This window comes from Schistocerca cancellata, chromosome 2 (assembly GCF_023864275.1).
Source record: "Schistocerca cancellata isolate TAMUIC-IGC-003103 chromosome 2, iqSchCanc2.1, whole genome shotgun sequence".
NCBI lineage: Eukaryota > Metazoa > Arthropoda > Insecta > Orthoptera > Acrididae > Schistocerca > Schistocerca cancellata.
The window spans coordinates 633619719-633643758 of record NC_064627.1 but is presented as its reverse complement, the minus strand read 5'-3'; the positions used below and the strand labels follow the sequence as shown (position 1 = coordinate 633643758).

Below are 24040 nucleotides of genomic sequence, written 5' to 3'. Positions count from 1 at the left end.
AAGACATATTTTTTGTATATTTATCGTCGGCTCTACATTTTCTTGCCTGACAATATCGTATAGGTTGGCTGTAATGCACCCTGGATCGTTACACATGATGCTCCATGTTCGTTTGACATACAATGCCATCGCTTTAGACTTGATGTCAGTTAGTCCCATTCCTCCTTTGCTTGAATCCAAAACTGCTGTCTTCACCGGCACTCGAAACAACTCCCCTTTCCACACAAACTTTGCTAAGGTGGACATGATCGTCTTCGCCACCACTGATGGGATGGGTAGAACCTGTGCTATGCAGACCACGAGCTGCAGCCCCGGAATGCGCGTGTTGTATGCTAACTACTGTGCTGCTTCACCTGGTTTGAGTAAGAAATTGTATGTAAGTGGATCAAGAAATATGGTGAAAAGCGTGTAAGAAGAGATACGAAGCATTTGAGATGTGAAGATCCAGAAATACGCTAAAATTAAGCGAAAAGATAAGATGAGGAAAGAGCAGCTTATCCTCAAGACTGGCGAGGAGAGATATTTATGGAAAACTATTTAAGGAACGAAGTGATACGGCATGTACAAAGACGTCGGCGAATAACTTTCATTGTACAGTGGAGCAATAGAGGACAAGAACTGTGAAGTGTATAAAGGTTATTTACAACTTGAACAGAAACTAGTAGCAGGTTCGAATCCTGCCTCGGGCATGGATGTGCGTGGTGTCCTTAGGTTAGTTAGGTTTACTTAGTTCTAAGTCTAGGGGACTGATAACCTCAGATGTTAATTCCCATAGTGCTTAGAGCCATTTAAACAATTTTTTGAACAAGAACTAGGCTGTAATTATGATTCGAAGAGCATGGAAAGGAATTAATATTTGAGGAGGTAATAGTATAGGATTTTAGCCTATTGCATTGCTATTTAATCTATACATTGAGCAGGCTGTAAGGGAAACCAAGGAAATTTCTGAAAGGAAATTAAAGTTCACTAATAAGAAATAAAAACTTCAAGTTTGGCTGATGGCAATATAATTGTATCAGAGATGGGTTTCGCTATTTCGGCGGCAAAATAACAGGTGTCCAAATTAAGAGTGATTGCGAGCAGTTAGAAAAGCGTTTCTAGAAAAGAAATGTCTGTTAACATCGAGTATAAATTTAATTGTTAGGAATTCGTTTATAGATTTGTGCGTGCAATATATCCTTGCTCGGGAGTGTAACGTAGCCGATAAACACTTCAGACCAGAAGAGATCAGAAGTTTTTGAGATATGCTGTTACAGTATAATTCTGAAGGTTCGAAGAACTAAAAGAGGAGATACCGAATCGAACTGAAGAGGAAAGAAGATTACAGTACAACTCGACTAAAAGAAGTGCTCGACTGACAGGACACGTCCAGAAGCATCAAAGCATCGTCAGTTTGCTAACGGAGGGAGACACCAATGCACGAATATCGTAATAAAGTTCAAATGGATGTAGGGTGCTGTAATGACACAGACATGAAGAGGCTTCCACAGGACAGACTACCGTGGAGAACTGCATCTAACCAGTCTTCTAGCTGAAGGTCAACAACAACAATAACAACAACAACAACAACAACGAAAACAACTACGGTAACATTAATAATTGAGGACGTTCAGAGTAGGTACCAGTGAGAGATGATTGGCCTGGCACAAGACAGGACGTTGTGGCAGACATTGCAAATCTAGTCTAAAGCAAAACTGAAGAAACTAAAGGATCCTAAACAGAACGCTGTTAGACAAAAAACTAATGGTTGTAAATGAATGTCTACACTTTTAATGATACAAACAACTCTTAAACATCACAACAACAACTTCAACTCATTCCTTATGTCATAGCGACAACTGCTAGTTTTAATGGATACATTAAAATACATTCCTGCTACAAAACAGCTCTAGCTTGAAAACATTGACCTCCATTGTATGTATATTAATTTATAGTTTGGACGTATTGGCCCACTAGACACTGAGGTGAAAAAGTCATGCGATACCTCCTAATACCGTATCAGACCTTTTTCTCGGCGTATTGCTGCACCTCGACGTAACATAGACCAACAAGTCGTTGGAAGTCCCATTAAGAAACTCTGACCCATGCGCCTCTATAGGCGTCCATAACTGTGCAAGTGTTGACGGTTGCAGGAGTTTGTGTACGAATTGTCATCCATAAAAATGCCACCGTTGTTTGGTAACATGAAGTTCATGGTTGGCTGCTTATAGTCTCCATGTCTCCGAGAACAGTTTACAGTCAATGGTTCATGTAATCAGAGCCCACACCATTACGGAGCCGCCACCAGCTTGCACAGTGCCTTATTGGGTTCATGGCTCCATGGAGCCTGTGCCACACTTGGACTCATCAGTTCTTACCAACTGAAATTGGCTCATTCGACCAGGCCATGATTTTCCAGTCATCTACGGCCCAACCAATGTGGTCACGAGCCCAGGAGAGGTAAGTGCAGGCGATGTTGTGCTCTTAGCAAAGGCACTCGCGTCGGTCGTCTGCTGCCATAGGACATTAACGCCAAATTTAGCCGCGCTGTCCTAACGAATACGTTCGTCATACGTCCCAAATTGATTTTTGCGTTTATTTCACGTAGTGTTGCTTGTATTTTAGCACTGGCAACTCTACGCAAACTCCACTGTTCTCGGTCGTTCAGTGAAGGCCTTTGTCCGTGGTACGAGGCATTGCCTGAAAGCTAGTATTTTCGGCACACTCTTAACGATATGGGTATCGGAATGTAATCCCCTAACTGTTTTCGAAATGAAGTGTTCCGTGCATCTAGCAGTAAATACCACACCGCGTTGAAAATTTGTTAATTCTCATCGTGCGGTCATAATCACGTCGGAAACTTTTTCTCGTCAATCACTTTAGCAAAAAAAGACAGCTTCGCCGTTGCACAGCCCTTCTATACGTTGTGTAGGCGTACGTAGTACTACCGCCATCTGTATAGGCTATGTGGCTATCGCTGTCCCATGATTTATGTCTCAGGAAAATTCACGGGCTAGCTAACGTGACTAATTTTCTACCTGATGATCCAATGCCAGCTCCACAATTTCTACAGTGCACTTTTTTTTTCTCAGTCGTCTTTACCTGTTCGTTTGGGCTTCAGTTAAGGTCGTTTATGTGACGCATAATTTTGACACTAAGTGTTTCGTGCATCACGGATAAAAGGGGAATGACGAGCTGCCTGTACATATATGGCTCACTGGTGCCATGGGTAAAGCAGGCGACCAGTTCCTACGCGGAAAGCAAAGTCGTTGTATTTCGAGCCGAACCGGTGGAGGGGGAGGGGGGGAGGGGGGGGTACTGGAACAATGTGCTTGTTATCTTTTCACACGCAACTGTTGTGTGCGTGTATTGCGAGTTGACTGATGGCACCATTGTGAAATAACTGAAATTACGGAAGTTGTCATGTCTTTACAGTCCAAGGAGAACGAGAAAACGCAGGTTACGATTGTGCGTGACAGCAACCAGGCATAACACAGAAGAATAGCTCACTGATCATACAGTACAAACCATGGCTGACCAGATTCGCGCCTACTGCTCTGCTGCACTTGATCGCAACCTGCTGCCCATAGGCCGCCGAAGCATATCATTTATAATAACGCTGCATCGCGCAGACACATTATCTCGAGAACATAGGACAAGGGCAGCCGCTGATGCTTATATAACAATTTATTACGACAAGATCGCCTATGTACTACAGTATTCAAAGTCCCGATTCTGGAAATTTATTGCCGTCATCAGGTGTGGTAATTAATTCACGGTCCGCAGCTCGTGGTCGTGCGGTAGCGTTCTCGATTCCCGGCTAGGTCAAGGATTTTCTCTGCCTCGTAATGACTGGGTGTTGTGTGATGTCCTTAGGTTAGTTAGGTTTAAGTAGTTCTAAGTTCTAGGGGACAGATGACCATAGATTTTAAGTCCCATAGTGCTCAGAGCCATTTGAACCTTTTTTTAAATTAATTCACAAACAAATTCCTCGTGATACATAAAACCTCAAGTTAAATCCGTTCTGAAAATAAATGGTATAAAATATACCAATGAATTATATCGTTCTTTTTGTAGTTGTTACTTCATGCCCCTCGCCTCATATATGCAGGAGGTGGATTTTCAGCGGTTCCAATACGCCATTCTTCTGCCAAACGAATAAAAACATTTAAAACACAGTAAATTTTGACAAAGCGTTAGAAAAAATTTTATACGATAAAAAAGACTGAAATTACAGTATCGTCGCATGGTCTCTATACTGGGCTTTTGGAAGAGAATGGTAAGGGGAACTGAGGCGCGAGGAGTGGCCGCGTGGTTTGAGGCGTCAAGTCAGGGACCACGCACCTCCTCCCGCCGGAGGTTCGAGTCCTCCCTCGGGCTTGGGTGTGTGTGCTGTTCTTAGCATAAGTTAGTTTATGTAGTGTGTCAGTCTAGGGACCGATGACCTGCAGTTTGGTCCTTAGGAATTCATATGCATTCTATGGAACAAGGGAAATCATAACATAAATATAGCAAGAGAGTTGCTACTAGAAACCAGTCAAAGATTTACATTTACGATGCAACGAGAGCAACAAACCATTAATAAAAATGTAAAAGTTTCAAGAAAATGGAGAGAAGTTGTTCCTTTGGTATAAATTCATTGATTTTCCAGGTTATTTACTATCATAAAGTCTCAAACAAAAATATACTCTCCACAGGCAATAACAAAGGGGAAGTGCAACTATTCTCAGTTGCAATTGAAAGTATTGTAGCTTTCTTCATTTTTACTTCGAACGAAGTCAAATTCATTGCCTTTATTGGACTGAATGTAAATTAGCATAAGGCCAAAACGGCGTTGTCGGTTTGTGACGAATGGCGGTACAAGTAGATAACGTTCGTACAAAAGAAATAGTTTTGTAAAAATTGAATCCGGTTTAGAAGTAAGATGCAGGCTTGACTTGTTAATAATAAAATAACTAACGACAAAACACTTACGGCGCTCGTTCACTGCGTCAACAAACCAGCCGCTTCCAACTTAATTTAAACGCCTAAAACTTAATTGCCCGATTTAATGTAAACAGAGGAGCCGACAGGTTTGTAATTTTACACAACAAAACATGTTTAAAATACAACATTAATTTTTATTGGCAATAATATATATCTGGTACAAATTAAATCTATGTCACCTCATTGCCAGAACAAGAAGTAGAAATTCTGGTGTTGCATATTTCTCAGATATAACAATAATCCAACAGCAAAAATTGATGTATCATCACTGTGTTAAAGATTTTTTTTTACAAGATTTCGCTTTGACATAGGTACAACCAAAATAAATAGTTTTCTTCTGTTGATTCAATAGAGATAGCCGGCCGATGTGGCCGAGCGGTTCTAGGCACTACAGTCTGGAAACGCGCGACCCGTACGGTCGCAGGTTCGAATCCTGCCTCGGGCATGGATGTGTGTGATGTCCTTAGGTTAGTTAGGTTTAAGTAGTTCGAAGTTCTAGGGGACTGATGACCTCAGAAGTTAAGTCCCATAGTGCTCAGAGCCATTTGAACCATTTTTCAATAGAGTTGACATGAAGTCGCAAACATTGCAACTGAAATAATACTAGTAGCTGCTACTTGGCAGTCCACAAGCAGGAATATCATTTGACACTGTTTCTATCATGTTCCTTCAGGATTATTTAACCAGGCACGAGAGTCTACTCCTTGAGTCTTTGTCAAAAGATATGTTATATGGGTAAAGTGAGAACTTTAGGCATATGCACAAGTTATTAGCGTTTTTTCATACACAACAGATATACATTACAGAGAATTTAGCCATCAACAATTCTCCTTGACTATTTACAACAGTCTGTTAGCGCTGGGCTAACTTTTCGATTCCACGTCTCTAGAAACTACGTGGTTTAGATGTGAAGCACTCGTTGAACCGTATTCGGAGAGCTTTTTTCATCCGGAAACTAAGTTCCTTGAAGGTTGTTCGACAAAAGAGCGGGAAAGGTGAAAATTCTGAGGGTGCAAGGTCAGGTGAATAAAGCAACCCAACACTTTTATCTGCATTTTTGTCGGTCTAGCAGAATGCAGTTAAGCGTTATCATGGAGTAGTATCACATCATGCGGTATTCCTGGTCGTTGCTCGTGGACTGCATCTGCAAGACATCTCAGTTTTTTGACAATAAGTATAACAGTGGTGGTTCACCGTCACTGTTGCTCCAGATGCGTAACATGATCTTCTGTGGGTAGGTTTATGTACGTGGTTGGTGCTTTGTTTGGGCTCAGTCATTCATTTCTTTTCGTTATGTCAGCATAAAGGCACCATTCCTCGTCACCAGTGACAATACAGGACAGGAATGGTCGGTGTTGTTCACGAGGCAAGTGATGACGAGCAAGTAGAAAAATGGTTCAAATGGCTCGGAGCACTATGGGACTTAACATCTGAGGTCATCAGTCCCCTAGAACTTAGAACTACTTAAACCTAGCTAACATAAGGACATCACACATATCCATGCCGAGGCAGGATTCGAACCTGCGACCGTTGCGGAGCAAGTAGAGATCACCCTCTGAATTTTGTGATTTTGGACTATAGCTTGCCGTACCCGTACACCTTCCCCATTGCATTCAGATGTGGCAGGGTGGTGGAATGATCACATTTCATCGCATTTGCCAGTTCTCGAGTACACAGACATGGATCACTGTGGGTTAATAGTTTTAATCGATGTTCATCTATCCCCGCAGGTCTTCCTGAACGTGGAGAGTCACTAAAGTGAAAACGGCCCTCTTCAAAACGACAGAACCATTTTCATGCCGTGCTTGTCCAATGACATTATCCTCATACACGGCGCAAATGTTTCTGGCTGCCACTGATGCTGTCGTCCCCCTATTGAACACAAACAGAAGAATATGTCGGACATTTTCCGTTTTCTCTACTTCGCACTCCATTTTCTAGCGTCGACAGCTGCACTCACGATTTCCAAATGACAAAATAACTTCATGTAAACTCGAATAGTAACAGTATGCACCAACCTATGTAAGGAGTGTATCAGAACTCGCCTTTACATTCAAAACAATATAGTCAACTTAACGCTATTCTTTGCATTGCAGATATCGATAATATTTTTCTGAGAGCGAAACATGGGAACGCGATACTAAGCATTGTTGCGAGACGAGGTCTGTCTGCAAGAGTGGAAGTAGTAGCGTCGGTCGAGAGCTCGAAGACAGAAGATGTATCACGCTGCCCTCACGTCGGTGATGGCACATCTTACCCCACTCAAGGCCTGATTTTATTTAAATAGCCAGGAGCAATTTCGATACATTAGTTACGCTTGAAAACTGAATTCAAGGTAAAATTCGAAAGCATAGCGAAAAGCGCAATTGCAGGGTTTGGCTCGTGGTTGTTAGTCCGAGTATGTAATAATCCCGTGTTTTGCTTGTCGCCGGCCGCAGTGGCCATGCGGTTCTAGGCGCTTCAGTCTGGAACCGCGCGACCGCTACGGTCGCAGGTTCGAATCCTGCCTCGGGCATGGATGTGTGTGATGTCCTTAGGTTAGTTAGGTTTAATTAGTTCTAAGTTCTAGGGGACTGATAACCTCAGATGTTAAGTTCCACAAAGCTCAGAGCCATTTGAACCATTTTGCTTGTCAGATAAAGAAGCCTTCTTATCCTCAAAATAATAATAATTATTCTCCACGTCTAATTAGTAAATATGCTGTGGTTATTTAATGTTAATGTAGCTTTGAAACTGAAATAATTCGTTAGTCTGGCACTCAGCCATTAGTGATACCTATGTTATTATTATTGTCATTGTCTGTTACTGGTTTCTAAAGTTCTAAATAGACTTAATTAACGAAATCCCTTCTCACAAGTTATTTAGTAATTAACAGGACTCAAGCAACTCCTTTTTATTAAATTCATTTTTAGTAACAATAAGCTTTAGCCGCAGCTGATGCTGGGAATTACTGTAAACCACATGGAAAAAGGCAGTCATCTAATGAGGTAAGTGCAGATCTTGTACACTAATCCTGTAAATTCCGTTGCAGAAGTCAGACTCTGTATCACTTGTAAATTCTTATTCAAATCCAGTCAGATAGCTTATCCAAATGTTAGTTTTAAGTTTTTCAGGTAACGATCTGTTGAGGGCTTAAAGGACAGTCAAACTGACACTTACATAACACGCAGACAGTGTTATGCAGCTAGGTTCCGTTTACTGATAGCTCAGGTTCCTTATCGAATTTATTTTCACAGACGAACATTTGTTTTAGATACGTTATATATTGGTTGCATATACGTTACACCTAACAGTATTTGCGCTGGCGTTGTCTTTGAGATTACTTTCGCAGTTATTAGGAGTGTGCGGTAGACGGGGAGTGGCACCTAAACCTACACAGGCACTCCGCTTTTCCAACTGGATGTTAATAATGGTTTTAGTTTTGCACTTATTTCCATCAATAAACATGTTTTTAAAAAAGCATTCTGTTAATCGTTTATTTTTTATTTGCGTGACAGAGTTTTCAATGCGGGCCCTTGTATCTTGGAAGTTCTGGTGATGCGCACTTTTATAGAACTGTTATCTTACACAGAACTGTCTCTTTGCCTCATGATCTTAGGATACGATGACCATTAACATTTGTGTAATCTTCAGATTACTTGTATTTCAAAAAAATTTTAAACGTAAAATATAAAATTTGAGTATTTTATTAGTTTTTTGCTCTTGCTTTAGTTAAAGTTTCATAACGCAGCGTAGACATCAGTAGCATTGCATGTGACGCATGCAGTATGTAGTTGCGTGGAAAAGGGAGACTTATCACAACATTCGCTGGGCGCAGGAATCTTCGGTATCTCTTGGGACATTCAATTTTGTCATATGATAACATGTACTGGCTCTGAGCCCTATGCGACTTAACTTCTGAGGTCATCAGTCGCGTAGAACTTAGAACTAATGAAACCTAACTAACCTAAGGACATCACACACATCCATGCCCGAGGCAGGATTCGAACCTGCGACCGTAGCGGTCACGCGGTTCCAGACTGAAGCGCCTAGAACCGCACGGCCACACCGGCCGGCTATGATGACATGATGGGGACAAATGTTGGCGGCGACCGCGGTGGTCTAGCGGTTCTGGCGCTGCAGTCCGGAACCGCGGGACTGCTACGGTCGCAGGTTCGAATCCTGCCTCGGGCGTGGGTGTATGTGATGTCCTTAGGTTAGTTAGGTTTAAGTAGTTCTAAGTTCTAGGGGACTTATGACCTAAGATGTTGAGTCCCATAGTGCTCAGAGCCATTTGAACCATTTTTTTGACGAATGTTGATGGTGTTGGGACAGCAACCAGCCACAAATTTACTTTCAGTTCCTTTATTCAAAGGCGACCGTTACCGGTTTCGAATCGTTGTGATTCATCCTGAGACGGTTCACACTCTTTCTTTATGACATGTGGTGTGTTTTTTACAGATTAACTGTCCTAAAACACAAATAATACATAATTATAAACATGCCACACACAGATGGTTGCGTTACAGATTTTCGTTGCATGTGACTTACGTGAAATGTCGGTTTTGAGTGTTTGTTTTCATAACATTCGTCCAACAGATTGAATACGTTCCCACTGCATTCTCATTGTTGCACACTGTTGTGACAGTTTATTCGCCGTTTCTAACGGCCGGTAAACGGCGCCATGATTACTCATTTACTGTGGAGATATGATCAAACATTTGAATTTCGGGCAGTGCTGGGCAAGAAGGACGCGTGGCGCGACCTGGACGCCAACTTCGAGCTGCTGGTTCCGGCCACGGCAGCGGCGACACCGGAGGAGAGGCGGGCGGCCGCGCAGGAAATCCGCCGCTTCTACTTGGGAGACCGGCCGCTGGGCGACGACACGTTCTTGCAGTACGCGCAGGTACGTGCTGAAGCGGCAACGCGGTTCTTAGACGGTAACCATGAAGATCATTTTTGTGTTGTAGTCTTCAGTACGAAGACTGGTTTGATGCAGCCGTCCATGCTACTCCATGCTACGCAAGCCTCTTCATGTCTGAATAACTACGTCAACTTACATCCTTCTGAATCCGTTTAGTCAACTTTTGGTCTCCCTATATGACTTTTACCTCACATTTCCCTCCAATGCTAAATTTGTGATCCCTTTATTTCTCAGAAACTGTCCTATCAACCAATTCCTTCTTCTAGTCAGGTTGTGCCACAATTTTTTTTCAGTAATCTAGGCACACAACGTGCGCAGGTTCCAGTGATACCACACTACCCAATGACAAAAGAGTCATTTCAGCAAGCTGTCGTGTCGTCATACATCTTTCGTTTGGATGATTTGATCAATGGTCTCATTCAGACCACTCACTGTCGTCGATGGTCTATAGCATCGTGGATTGTCCAGTAGAGAGAAATCATCTTTTTTAAACCTCTGAAACCACCGCTGGATATTACTGCGATCCACTGTGTCCTCCCCATAAACAGGGATCAACTTCCTGTTAGCCGATGTGGCAGAGTCACCGTCGGTCTTGAAGAGGAACTCTATCACTGACCGTTGTCTCAACCTGACTTCTACTTCACGCTCCATTATGGCTCACCTGTAAATAAAAGAAATTACTTTTATATACCAACTTATAGCCAAATGTTCCAAGTACCTTCACAAAAAATTCATTCCCCTCCTGCAAAAAATTAAAAAAAATTAGAGAAGACTGTGCAAAACATTTCGAACGCCCTTTATAAATTTGCAAAAATTCAACGCAATGACTCTGTTCCCGAAGTATTCATGAATAAAACGAAGCACCTGTTCCTTGCGATGTGAACTGGCCTCATCTTGCATGAACCACTCGGTGCCTTTTCGATACTGTAATGCCAGCTGTGTGGCGATATATTGTTCCAAAATTGCAACGCAACATTCAATAGTGATAATTTCTCGCACTGGAGAAGGGCCAATAATGCCTGTGCTGCATACCGCAGCTTAAATAGTAAACTCTGGAGAATACAGTGATTTCACTTCACACAAAAACGGATTTTGGGAACCCCACAATCGCTAAATTTGTGTATTTGCACAGCCACTCAGGTGCGAGTGCTTTATCTGTGAACCAGATGTCACCAGCATCCAGTTTTTTTTATTGTGAATCATTGTCAGAATGTGGTTTGAAAAAATCAGCTGACTGTTGCACGGCTTGTACAGGTATGGTCTGACAGCTTTGGATGTTGAGTGGAAACATGTGTAGGAACCGTCTCAGTATTTTCTGCTTGCTGGAACGCTTCGAACCAATCTCTGCTGCAATTCTTCAGGCTGCTAGCATTGGATTTTGCTGAATAATCACAGAAAACTTGGCGACACTTTTAGGACTAAACAATAGTTTTCCTGGAGCCAATATTCCCAGCTACATCATCAACCGTGCAGCCAGTCCGTTGGAATCTGGCGAATAATTTGCGAATGTTTTCGTGTCTGATTCTTTTGGTACATTCAGTCGCGTTTGAAAACTGCGCCTTTTTTGCGACAGGTGTGTGTTTTAGTCTGTAGTACTCTAGTACCAGAAAAACACATTGTTAAGTGGAATATATAATTTCAACCTCTTTCTTCGGTTCGCTAACCTGCTTCAAAGTTTCAGTGGTGGAACTGCTCCCTCTAAGTTGGGCAGCACTATGTATAGGCACTACACATTGCAGTTACAGCGCCATTTGGTAGCAGCTTTTCGAACAGTTTCGTAACTTCCGCATAAAATTTTTTTCAGCTTTCACAAAAAACAAGTTGTTTTTTGCACTCAGCTATCGATCTTTACTTTCAAGATGTCTAATTCTGAACTCAGGGACTCTTTCGCTGGAAACTCTTTACTTGTCAGTATGGCCTGCCTTATATGCAGCTCCCTCAATGACGAGTTAATGGAAAAGAAGGGACGGACATCCTAAAACTTTTGTAACTGATACCCCTTAATAAAATACGTTTTTCAATCTAGGAACATCTCTTTAGTGTCTTAGCTTAAATATTATGGAATGTTTATTACACAAATTATCTCCAGATTTTATTTTTAAATCCATTAGTAAGTACAGAGACCACTCGTAAAGACTGTCACTTCGAACTCTCACAACCGAACGAAAATGGGCTTAGACAGTGCTAAAATAGTGGCATGAGCCATTCGCATGCAAAAACGCGGATCTTACCACGAGAGGTATTACACTGATCATCTGTTTAAGGTCTAAGAGAGGAACTTTTGTAAAGCAAAGGAACAAAATATCGATATAATAAGACGAAAATCATACATATTCTGTTGTCGTAAAAAATGGTTCAAATGGCTCTGAGCACTATGGGACTTAACATCTCAGGTCATCAGTCCCCTAGAACTTAGAACTATTTAAAACTAACTAATCTAACGACATCGCACACATCCATGCGCGAGCCAGGATTCGAACCGGCGGCCGTGGCAATTGCGCGGTTCCGGACTTAGGCGCCTAGAACCGCTCGGCCACAACGGCAGGATTGTTGTCGTAAGTTGTTGCTATATTTACCCCTGCTTAAAATACTTTCGCTGTTTGAAAAACAGACTTTGCATGGCTATACCGTCTTCCGAGTGCAAATGTGAGGTTTCAGTGAAGTGTTCAAAGCAAAGTGGAACAGTACAATATGCGCAGCTCACCAAATACAGTTTTTCACGTTCTGGATTCAAGCCGGCTAGTACCAAACACCACACGAGTTACATTTTCAGATGATGGTACTGGTACGTCACTGTCGTAACCTGTCTTTTACCAAACATATTGTTAGGTAGGCCTGTACTTACGCATATCTCTCTGTTCATATTTTGCTCTGGCCACTTCAGTGAAATCCCACACCTGCGCTTCGAAGACTTAATAGCTGTGTAACACTTTTAGGCAAGTAGAAAAAATTTGTTGATGAAATTGAGCAATTATTTTAGAAGAGTGAAATATAGCAGTAAGTCACCACATTGACATAGAAGTGTTTTTTATTCCATTATATCGATATTTCATTGTTTTGTTTTGCCAAAGTTCCTGTCTTAGACATTTAATAGATGATCATTCAAATATTTTCCGTGGTAAGAAGCGGTTTTGCATGTGGATCGCTTATACCGCTGCTTTTGGTGTGAGGGATTTATATTCTAAGCACATTTCGTATGTATAGGAGCGGTCGAGGTCACTTATTTCTGTTCTCAGTAGCACTAAAGCATTTTTATACCAATTAAATTTCTTTAAAATTTGCTATATAAAGCTACAGCATGCGAGCTGGCTATAGTGTATTACAGTTTATCTGGCAATATTTTCATGGAGTCTGATTATCCCGTTACTACGTGAATGCTTTGTCTGAAACGTTGGTATTGTAAATAACTAGAAACTGTTTAACTTTGTAATATTGTAAACGAAGGATTTTCATTTACTTTATATGTTTTTAACAGATCAGAAGATAGTTATCACTGCCCGAAACCGGTAATTCTGAGAACATAAAACAGCGATCAACAAACTGAAACTGCATTTTCTAATCATAATCACTTCTATGCAGACAAATATTCAAGTATTGTACAGTAGGTCTTCTCAAACTTTTCTATCCATCCCCACTCGCAGAATCATTGATTGCAGAAGCAGCGCTATTCAATGCCTGTTGCTTTTGAGAAAAATGGAAAAATTTGTTTATTTGAGGCTTTGTCAGTTCAATTATACTTTGTAAGATACACTTTCTGGGGATATACAGACACCATTTTCACGTCGTGATTATACAGTTATTTTCATACGTTATTTTGGTGGACACGTTTTGTTCCTTAAATCAGTCGCTTTTCACAAATGCAGTTTCGTGTTACTCATCAGTTTATTTAAAGTTTATGTATTTGAACACAAAAACTTGTACTGTGAGCTACATGATAGGTTCTGATCTCCACTTTATTGTTTCTCAATATCAAAACTGTTTTTAAGTTTACATACAAGTTCTGAACACCAACATTTAATTACCGAATACAGTCAATGAAACAGAAACCTTGGTAAAATATTGCTTATCCCCATATTTCTTATTCATTGTCAGGATCTTTACAGGCCACTAAAATTCAGTTGTACAGTGATCTATAAAAGGAAGTGTGCTCTTCAGTGATATGTGACTCCAGGTTCTTGGAGTCAGCTCTTTCACTGCCGTTTAATGAAACACAGTTTTCATATGATGCAGCAGTGGGTATAACTATTGCTGCGTTTAAATCAACAAGTAAACGAAAAGGTGCCTCAGTAGGCCTCCAATGTTTACTGTGACATTTCCACTACATTCGCTTCTGTATTCGCATTCCATGAATTCTGATACAGTGAAGGATTATTTCTTATTTCTTGGGAGTACTTTACTGTTCACTGATTCTTAAGACAGGAAACTGCGTTTGTAATTTTCTGGCCACCAATTCTGAATGCTATAGTTGGCTGTTGAAACAACTTTAACATGCTATTTTTGTAAGGTACTTGCAGTAAAAACAAGTACTACAAACTGAGTGTCCTATAAATCCTGCCGACAGCTCAAATTTTCTTCTTAATGTCCGTGAAGTCCCTGTCACATGGGAGGAGCGAATTGCCACTGACCGGGAAGCAGTAACTAACTGTGACAAAACGCTTGGAAATTGCAACTGCCACAGGAACCTTACGTTAATTTTATTCGTATCATGCCCTGGGTTACCCATTTTAAAATATGTGTCAGAAAGTTTTTGATTGGTGGCAAATCATTTTGTGTGAAATTCAGTACAGACTTCATCAGGACTTTTTTTTGCAACACCTTCATCGTACATATACCATTTCCGTGTCCTGTTTTGAGATAGTGGCTATTGAACACAAAAATTGAGTTGCCAGAGGTAGCATACTTTTCGAACTGGCACGCTAGGAAGGGACAGACTGTACATAAAATCTATGGCAGTACCTGCAACATCACCCTCCTCTTAACATATTTCTTTTCCTTCAAGAATATGAGAAGAAAATTTTGAAGCCCAGCGTTTATGGCCCATCAGATCTGTAGCAGAACCATCTTGGGTTTTTCATTGAGTATCTTGATTGTCATTTATTTTTAAACACTTCACAAGTTCCGTATCTGTCAGCTTGGGGACGACAAAATGTAAGTGAAAACCTTTCTTTGAATAGGTTCAGATAAAAGTCATATTTAACATTATTTGCTTGGGACACCGTATTTTCAAGTGCTCACACATGATTTTGACATTCAGTTGTCTACCTAAATAAAAATGTCCCCCTGGTGTCATAATGAGTAAGGTTTCGGGGATAGGAACTTATGATGTCAATAACCATGCTTATTTCCACATCGCTGATTTTATTTCCTGATATATTTTTACCTCTCTAATTAGTGGTGGACGTTTCACAAGAAAGTAGAGTGGTTATCCTCTTGACCCTTTGGCTTGTGACGCCAAACGATACATATGAAAGGTTTCTGGCACACCTCCTATCGTCCAGTGTTGAACGTAATGAAAAATTTGAAAGCTGTTGCACCTTGGTTTGCTGTTACCTCCTTCTGGTACACTTCCTTGCCTTCAAAGAATCTTACCTACGTAAGTCAATCTTTCAAGATAAGAATAGTGTGCATCCTTTGATGTCAGGTCATAGAAACGTGAAAATATTTTATTTCTTTCCTCTTCAAGAATTCTTCCAAACCTTTACTGACTACATGCAGGAAATCATACAGATACTTCAGTAACAAAATAAATTACTAGTTTACTTATTTAATTATACTTAACCTTCATTATCATAATATTACTTACTTGAAACTTCACCAATGTTTTTCTTTGAAACTAGCTTTCCACTGTAGTTTCTGTACTCAATCTTTAATTCGCGACCTTTCTATGATAACACGTTGATACTAAACATTGATTACACCTTTTTCCTCTTTAAACATTCACCGCCAGCATCCACATTCATACATTCCTTCATGGTGTCTAACATCGCAAAATCGCAGCAGTAAGGAGATAATATCCGGCAACAGACTAGCGAACGTTGGTTGTAGAAATAGCACTAGACATCGACAAGTGTTGTTTCTCCTCTGACGTAACTTCGGAAGCTCATTTCTTCCACTAAGAGTGTTGGAAAAATGTTATTCCTGCACTAATTAGCTAGAGGGAGCATCAGAACAGGGAACTAAACTCTTAACTCAATATAAAAAAAACAATGTTGATCCCGCAATCAGCTATTGACGTAAGTAGCACTAACAACGTAAACAACTGATATGCCACTATTATAAATGTAAGTAGTACTGACAAATGAAATTTTCACTCTACAGCGGAGTGTGCGCTGATATGAAACTTCCTGGCAGATTAAAACTGTGTGCCGGACCGAGACTCGAACTCGGGACCTTTGCCTTTCGCGGGCAAGCGCTCTACCAACTGAGCTCACCAAGCACGACTCACACCCCCTCCTCACAGCTTTACTTCTGCCAGTACCTTGTCTCCTACCTTCCAAACTTTACAGAAGCTCTCCTGCGAACCTTGCAGAACTGAAGTCGGTAGAGCGCTTGTCCGCGAAAGGCAAAGGTCCCGAGTTCGAGTCTCGGTCCGGCACACAGTTTTAATCTGCCAGGAAGTTTCAATACAAACAATCGTTTGTTTTGCATCAACACTGTATCAAATACGTTCTTTACTGAAAACCTAATTGAATTTAGTCAAGTTTTCAGTAAAGAACGTCGTTCTTTACTGTTAGGTGTAAGCAATACTTGAAAAAAGTAGTTATTCAAGATAAATTTATTTTTGAATAACTGTGTTAAAATAGAAAATTAAAACATGTACGATGAAAACATCCAGAATGAGTTGTTATAAAATTGAAAAAATACGTTATTAATTAATTTAATACTTACAATTTATTTATGAATGTTACTTCCTCCTGAAGACTGATGAACTTAGCTTTAATGAGATTTACTTTCAAACAATTTGAGAATTTGTGCTCATGACAGGCATTGCACTTTCATATCCAGTAGAAGTGTGCTGCCACAAACCTCAACACAGCTAGTCCCCGAGCAAAATCGTCGGACCCACACGGCAGCAGTTAATGATACATTCGTCGTCTTAAACTTTTTTTTTCTTTGAGTATTGTTCACACATGACAATTTACACGATGAGGTTTCCAGCAAAGAGGGTCACTGGGGTAGTGACGATGAAAATATGAACTTCTGATGACAGACAATTTACGAGAGTAAATAGTTACTCCTAAGTATATTACAGAATTTCCTTGATCTATGAGAAACTGCAAACCTCAGTTTTGCGAAAAAATGCGATCAATGTATTTTCATGTGTTACAGTTACGAGGAGACCCCGTTTTCGTGTACACAGCGCTGGAAGTCGCCAGGCTGCATGCCTCAGTTCCTGCAGCGCAACCCGTCTACTTCTATCTCTTCGATGTCGACACGAAGCTCAACATTCTGAAGAAGATGTTCGGAGCCTCGAAATACAAAGGTATTAGTTTCAGCATACAGTACTGCTTTATCATCTGGTAAATAAACGGCGCAGTTGCCATCGGTATTACAGTTTCGACTAATAACTGTGTGTGTGTGTGTGCGTGTGTGTGTATGTGTATGTGTATGTGTAAGAGAGAGAGAGAGAGAGAGAGAGAGAGAGAGAGAGAGAGCGAGAAAGCAGCTCTGTGTTGTACGTTTCCGAGTTGGGATACTTCGACACAAGAATGTAAATCCTCTGGACATGTAATCTCCGGCTACTATGAGTGTACGACAGAAAGTACTGCAAGTCGGACATAATTATGATAAGCTAAGTAACTTATTAATTGCTGGAGTACCCGTCAAAGGGAGACAATACATGACACTATTTTTCTGTGTAGTAACCAAGATATTAGAAAACCGCTGTGCAAACGACCTCATGATCGGCATATCTCTTTCCCCCAGCTGCTTTGTCAGTTTGCTGAAAAGATGGAAACATAATGGTGCAATATTTTCTTTCTTTCCCGATCAGCACCACCCACGCTTTTGCGATCTTGGGTAAATTATTGGCACAATTTCCCTACTGTCGGACGGACACAACATTTGGTCGAGATGTACTGCCAGAGTTTCACGGTGAACCTGTAGGCAATTTAGACGTTTTGCTCACAAGAACCGTACTAGTTGGCGTACTTAAAATTTGTAGTACGTTTCAAGTTCAGAATCATTTCACTCCCACAAAGTGCTGCACCTCTTATTAGTACCGCAACATAACTGTTGTCTATAGGACACCTGAAACCCGTACTCTCTTCTGACAATACGCCACTGTTGTTGCTTCTAAGCGTGGGACGGCGTGTGTAACCTACTTTCTGAAGTTCTTAAATACCATCCATTCTCCTCTTTCGCAGTTGCCAGTTTATTTCTGCAGCTCTTCATCCAGCCATACCTTACCTGAGCGCACTATTTACAGCAGCGATGCATTAACATTAAGAGACGGAACATTGCGCTCCATATTGGTTCTTCCCCACACATAGTACCTCTCTTTATCCCATCTCTTCGCAAGTCCAAACTATAGATTATTTTGAGCACATACAAAATAAAACGATATTCTCGCCGGAGGAATGTTTTTCTATACGCAACGACAAAGTGTGCTCTCAAACGTGATTTGTTTAGGCAATGTATTGATTTAGGCAATATATTGAGCACCTATAGAATTTATAAATCTTAGGCGGAATATTGCGTACAATTCGTCTACCACATGCATAGTTGCGAGAACAACCCCCATCCATACTAATAATAATTTGCAGTGAATCTCTTCAATCGAAAACAGTGTGTGAAGGGATGATGTATCTGAAAAGGACATAGCCGTTTCCTTCCCTTCCTCCAATCCGACCTTATGCTCCCTTTCTAATGACCTCGTTGTTGACAAAAATGTAATCGTCCCTAATGCTCATCTTGTTTGCAAGACACTGTAAAGTAGGTCGTTGTAGATGCGGCAAGCTGAGTAGATCGTTTTCCCCCGTATGGCGTGTCTCCGTTTAGTAAGGAGAGGGTCCAACATAGTTTCACATTTAAATTTAAAATCGTGGTGACGAACATATAATGCGGAGAGGAATGAAAACGTGTGAACAAGTGGAAACACCACGCTACAGAATAATTCGTTCGACTCATTATCAGATTACCTATATGCAGTCGATCTTTTGAACAGTGTTTGTGAATAGCATTATGATTGTGTTTTGTACTAAACACCAACAGCTTGCTTGCGCTACGCTTTGTCCTGTAAGCCTTCGTTGTATTTCTCCAATCAGTTCAGAGTGTTATGATGTAGTTAGAGCTCAAATGTCCAGTCATGGAAGCTAGCGGATTTTAATTCTATTGATAAGACATTATACATTCAGTACTACAACAATTTCACTGGTGTGGAAGAATTCCCAGTACGACATAACTGCAATAGTAGCATATTGTACAGATGCAGGGATCACCTGATGTGGTTGCAGGAGGATATAGGTATCTGAAACGATTTTTAAACGAAAGCTTTGATTAAAAATAAGATACAGGCATTCAGTGTACGGAATAGAGACAGGCGCGCGCAGGTTGCTCTGAGTGCAGCAAAAGCTAATTTTATGTCGGAATAAAGTCCGAACAAAGACATAGGAGAAGAGTCACATCATTGCTAGGTGACAGCCGAGACCAGAGAGATTTTGTGCCTGGAAACGAGGCTTTGGACGGCGACCAACAAACACTACGTGATATCTCTCTGACGGCTCCTATTGGCTACCCGCAGAGGTTGCATAGTGGGTATGTTGTCAACAGATCACGTTCCAGTGGAACAACCACTGCTGAAGCATGATCCCACTTCGCATGTAGTTCACGATGAATATTCTAGTTTAACAAGTTAAATGCATAACTTAATGATCAACCTGGCTAGCTGACATTCACAACATTATATTGACAATAAACCGAATGAGTTACACTACTGGTCATTAAAATTGCTACACCAAGAGGAAATGCAGATGATAAACGGGTACTCATTGGACAAATATATTATACTAGAACTGACATCTGATCACATTTTAACGCAATTTGGGTGCATAGATCAACAATCACCTCTGGCCGTAATAACGGCCTTGATACGCCACGGCATCGAGTCAAACAGAGCTTGGATGGCGTGTACAGGTACAGCTGCCCATGCAGCTTTAACACGATACCGAAGTTCATCAAGAGTAGTAACTGGCGTATTGTGACGAGCTGATTGCTCGGCCACCATTGACCAGACGTTTTCAATTGGGGAGAGATCTGGAGAATGTGCTGGCCAGGGCAGCAGTCGAACATCTGTATCCAGAAAGGCCCGTGCAGGACATGCAACATTCGGTCGTGCATTATCCTGCTGAAATGTAGGGTTTCGCAGGAATCGAATGAAGGGAAGAGCCACGAGTCGTAACACATCTGAAACGTAACGTCCACTGTTAAAAGTGCCGTCAATGCGAACAAGAGGTGACCGAGGCGTGTAACCATTGGCACCCCATACCATCACGCTGGGTGATATGCCAGTATGGGGATGACGAAAACACGCTTCCAATGTGCGTTCACCGCGATGTCGCTAATCACGGATGCGACCATCATGAAGCTGTAAACAGAACCTGGATTCACCCGAATAAAATGACGTTTTGCCATTCGTGCACCCAGGTTCGTCGTTGGGTACACCATCGCAGGCGCTCCTGTCTGTGATGCAGCGTCAAGGGTAACCGCAGCCATGGTCTCCGAGCTGATAGTCCATGCTGCTGCAAACGTCGTCGAACTGTTCGTGCAGATGGTTGTTGTCTTGCAAACGTCCCCATCTGTTGACTCAGGGATCGAGACGTGGCTGCACGATGCGTTACAGCTATGCGGATAAGATGCCTGTTGTCTCGACTGCTAGTGATACGAGGCCGTTGGGATCTAGCACGGCGTTCTGTATTACCCTCGTGAACCCACCGATTCCATTTTCTGCTAACAGTCATTGGATCTCGACCAACGCGAGCAGAAATGTCGCGATACGATAAACCGATAGGCTACAATCCGATCTTCATCAAAGTCGGAAACGTGATGGTACGCATTTCTCCTCCTTACACAAGGCATCACAACGTTTCATCAGGCAACGCCGGTCAACTACTGTTTGTGTATGAGAAATTGGTTGGAAACTTTCGTCACGTCAGCACGTTGTAGGTGGCGCCACCAGCGCCAACCTTGTGTGAAAGCTGTGAAAAGCTAATAAATTGCACATCACAGCATCATCTTCCTGTCGGTTAAATGTCGCGTCTGTAGCACGTCATCTTCGTGGCGTAGCAATTGTAATGGCCAGTAGTGTATTATCACCGAGTGAGCGGTTAGAGACCAAGGCCCTCAGCGTACTGAGCTACTTCAAATGGAACTCGTTTTTGACGGAAGTTGGTCGCGGGTGGCTTGGGAGTTACTTCCTTTGTGACTAAATGGAGTGCCACACACGATTTCCTCAGTTTTTAAACGCTAAGTGCCTTTTTGGGAAGCAGGTTAAATAAATTTTTAATATTTTTCTCTGACGCCATTGGAAACGCACATTCAAATGTATTTATTTATCTGCTGAACATGCAGTTTAAAATACTTTTACAGTACTTAATTTCCCTTAGTACTGTCTCCTTAACTAGTGTGACAAAAGCAACGTTTCATCCGCAATAAAATAATACGGAAAATGGCTGACATTCTGATCGTAAATTAATCTCGATGGAAATGGAATATTAAAGCGTGTATGTGTGATTGCCCAATCGTGATATATTACTCCGTTACTATTCCTTCGAGTAAAACCTAGCATGGTGATAGTAAATAATCTAGCATCTCTGTAACACATCATCAACACAACGGAATAGGTATGATTTATAATTAAAGCTGCTATCCACCAATTTATGAAAAATTCTGACGTGATTGTCTCTCTATACTGCAATATGGTTCGTAAAATTTCATAACTGACCAAAACTTTTTTGTCCTCTTTTGGCACGGACTTTTACATACCCTCGACCACATCCAAATATTTCTGAGATCTCCGCTACGATATATTCAATAGCGCTTCATTCTCATGAGTGAAACAAACCAATGGTGCATAACCAAGTCGATGTAAATGAAAAGCTTGCCATAAGCCTCTACTAATCGTTTACATGGTTATTAATTTTTTTCTTTTCTTGCTCCTGGAGATTAGCTCATGTTTTTGCCTAGAAAAAAAGGAAAGTGAAAGCATTTAGTGTAATTGTAATATGAAAACTAACTAACTCACTTGATGAGTGCATAAATTAAATCTAAACTCTCATTTTATGCGGGAGAAAGGAACAGTTCTATTTTGCTGTTGCACAGATTCATCAGCCTATAAAAATAATTAGAAATCTCCCTGTGGTATGTAGTTACGAAATAAGGGTTTAAGGGACGCGTTAATAGGACGTACTTGCTGCGGTACATCACACAATAGCGATGCTGAGGCGCCTGACGATAACGTCAGAGTTGTTTCCAGATCGATTGTAAATAAATTAAAACACTAAAAGCTTAGTGGAAGAAAAGTTGTATGAGAAGAGCCTTTGTTCTGAATAAATCTCATTCCTTTTTGTGAAACTTTGCATTGCCAGATAGACAGTAAAAATTAATCGCTTTGAGGATAAACATATGCACCTATGTGGGAGGAGGTTACTGTACTGGGTGACTTTCCACATGAATTATGTTACCTAGTGGCACTGATCGATCGTGTTTCACCATTATGTTGAATCACACATCAGCTTAAAGAAGTGACTGTGACAGAAAATGTTTTTATGTGCAGGAGCTTGTCACGGTGATGATATCCCGTACCTGTTTCGCTGTGGACTTCTCAAGCCCAGTGCACCGAATACTGTAGAGGGAAGAGTCATCGCCAGAATGACTAAACTCTGGACCAATTTCGCTAAGACTGGGTGAACTACTTACACTTATTTCTATTCCTTATTTACTTTTCATATCGAGTACAGATTTTTTTCTGGTTTGGGTGTCTACTTTTTCCTCCTATGAACTGGTACATAATCGTCTTTTGGTATGCATTTAAGATGCGATTTCGTAGTTACATTGTGCAATTTCTCATCGTTTTCAGGAATCCAACACCAGGAGGCGACGAGATTATCTCTGTATCTTGGCCTGCGGTGAGTGCGGACCACTGCCAATACCTGGAGATCACGAACGATGGACTTACAATCAAGGAAAATTTGTTCAAGGAGAGGATGGATTTCTGGAATGCGCTGCATAAAAAGAAATCTGGTGTTAAGTCATCTACGTAGCCTCACGCACCAAAAGTTGTCAGTAATGCTCAATGAAAAGGAAACTCGCACCTTTATGGAGCAAAAGACCGCAGTATCTGCATTTGTATTCAGGGCTCTTGACAGTGCCTGTTTGGTGCCGTATATCGAATTATGGTGTAATTATTATCGAAAATATTCCTTCGTTACCTTACTAAATACTTTAATAATTTTGTAAACCATTACAAAAAATAAACTGTTTTTGTAGGTAGGACAGATCGCAGTAGATTTCATGTGATTGTACCCTAATTTCGTAAATCTGAAGCTTTAATGAGAATTCTTTTGCAGCTGGTAAGCTACCATCATTGCCCGCATGTTTCTCATCAGTTTAAGTCCTTATACTTCTTTTAGAGTACTACTAACAGTGCCTCTGGCAATCAATTCACACACTAAAGTAACTAACAAGAGCTGTGATAAGGTTTCATACATTCAACTTGAGAAATAGATATTGTACTTCATAGTAGGTAGTCCAGACAGTCGTCCTGTAGTTTGAGCCCAAGTGATGTAAAGGACTGAAAAACTGAAATATGTGACTCTTCAACTGATGAAGGGAAACAAATAATCATTAACTTTTAGAATTTTTCAAAGCGTGTCTCAGAGACCGCAGTCCATCCTCTGGTGATGTAAATGGCCTAAATTTCTCTTTTGGAGTTTCATTGCTTCAGTTTGCGTCAGCATACCCTACATGTATGAAAGAAAGAGAATGGAGGATGATGCTTGGAAATCGACAAAAATGTCATTTCGGAGGAAGCAAGAAACTGTATTAGGGACGTATGGTGGAGGCAAATGGATGTGTCCGTGCCGGCTGTGGTGGCCGAGAGGTTCTAGCCGCTACAGTCTGGAACCGCGCGACCGCTACAGTCGCAGGTTCGAATCCTGCTCGGGCATGGGTGTA

The 24040-nt window shown here is 41.2% G+C and overlaps 1 protein-coding gene across 1 annotated transcript in view; it reads left to right on the top strand.

The window, feature by feature from the left end:
- The window catches only part of LOC126162302 (esterase E4-like), a 98609-nt gene extending 75284 nt beyond the window's left edge, over positions 1-23325 (top strand). The window contains exons 7-10 of the mRNA XM_049918720.1: positions 9681-9850; positions 17198-17351; positions 22641-22770; positions 22944-23325. Of these exons, the coding sequence (XP_049774677.1) occupies positions 9681-9850; positions 17198-17351; positions 22641-22770; positions 22944-23127 (638 nt within the window). The 3' untranslated portion in view covers positions 23128-23325. The remainder of the gene's footprint in view (positions 1-9680; positions 9851-17197; positions 17352-22640; positions 22771-22943) is intronic.
- Positions 23326-24040: the final 715 nt, after the last annotated feature.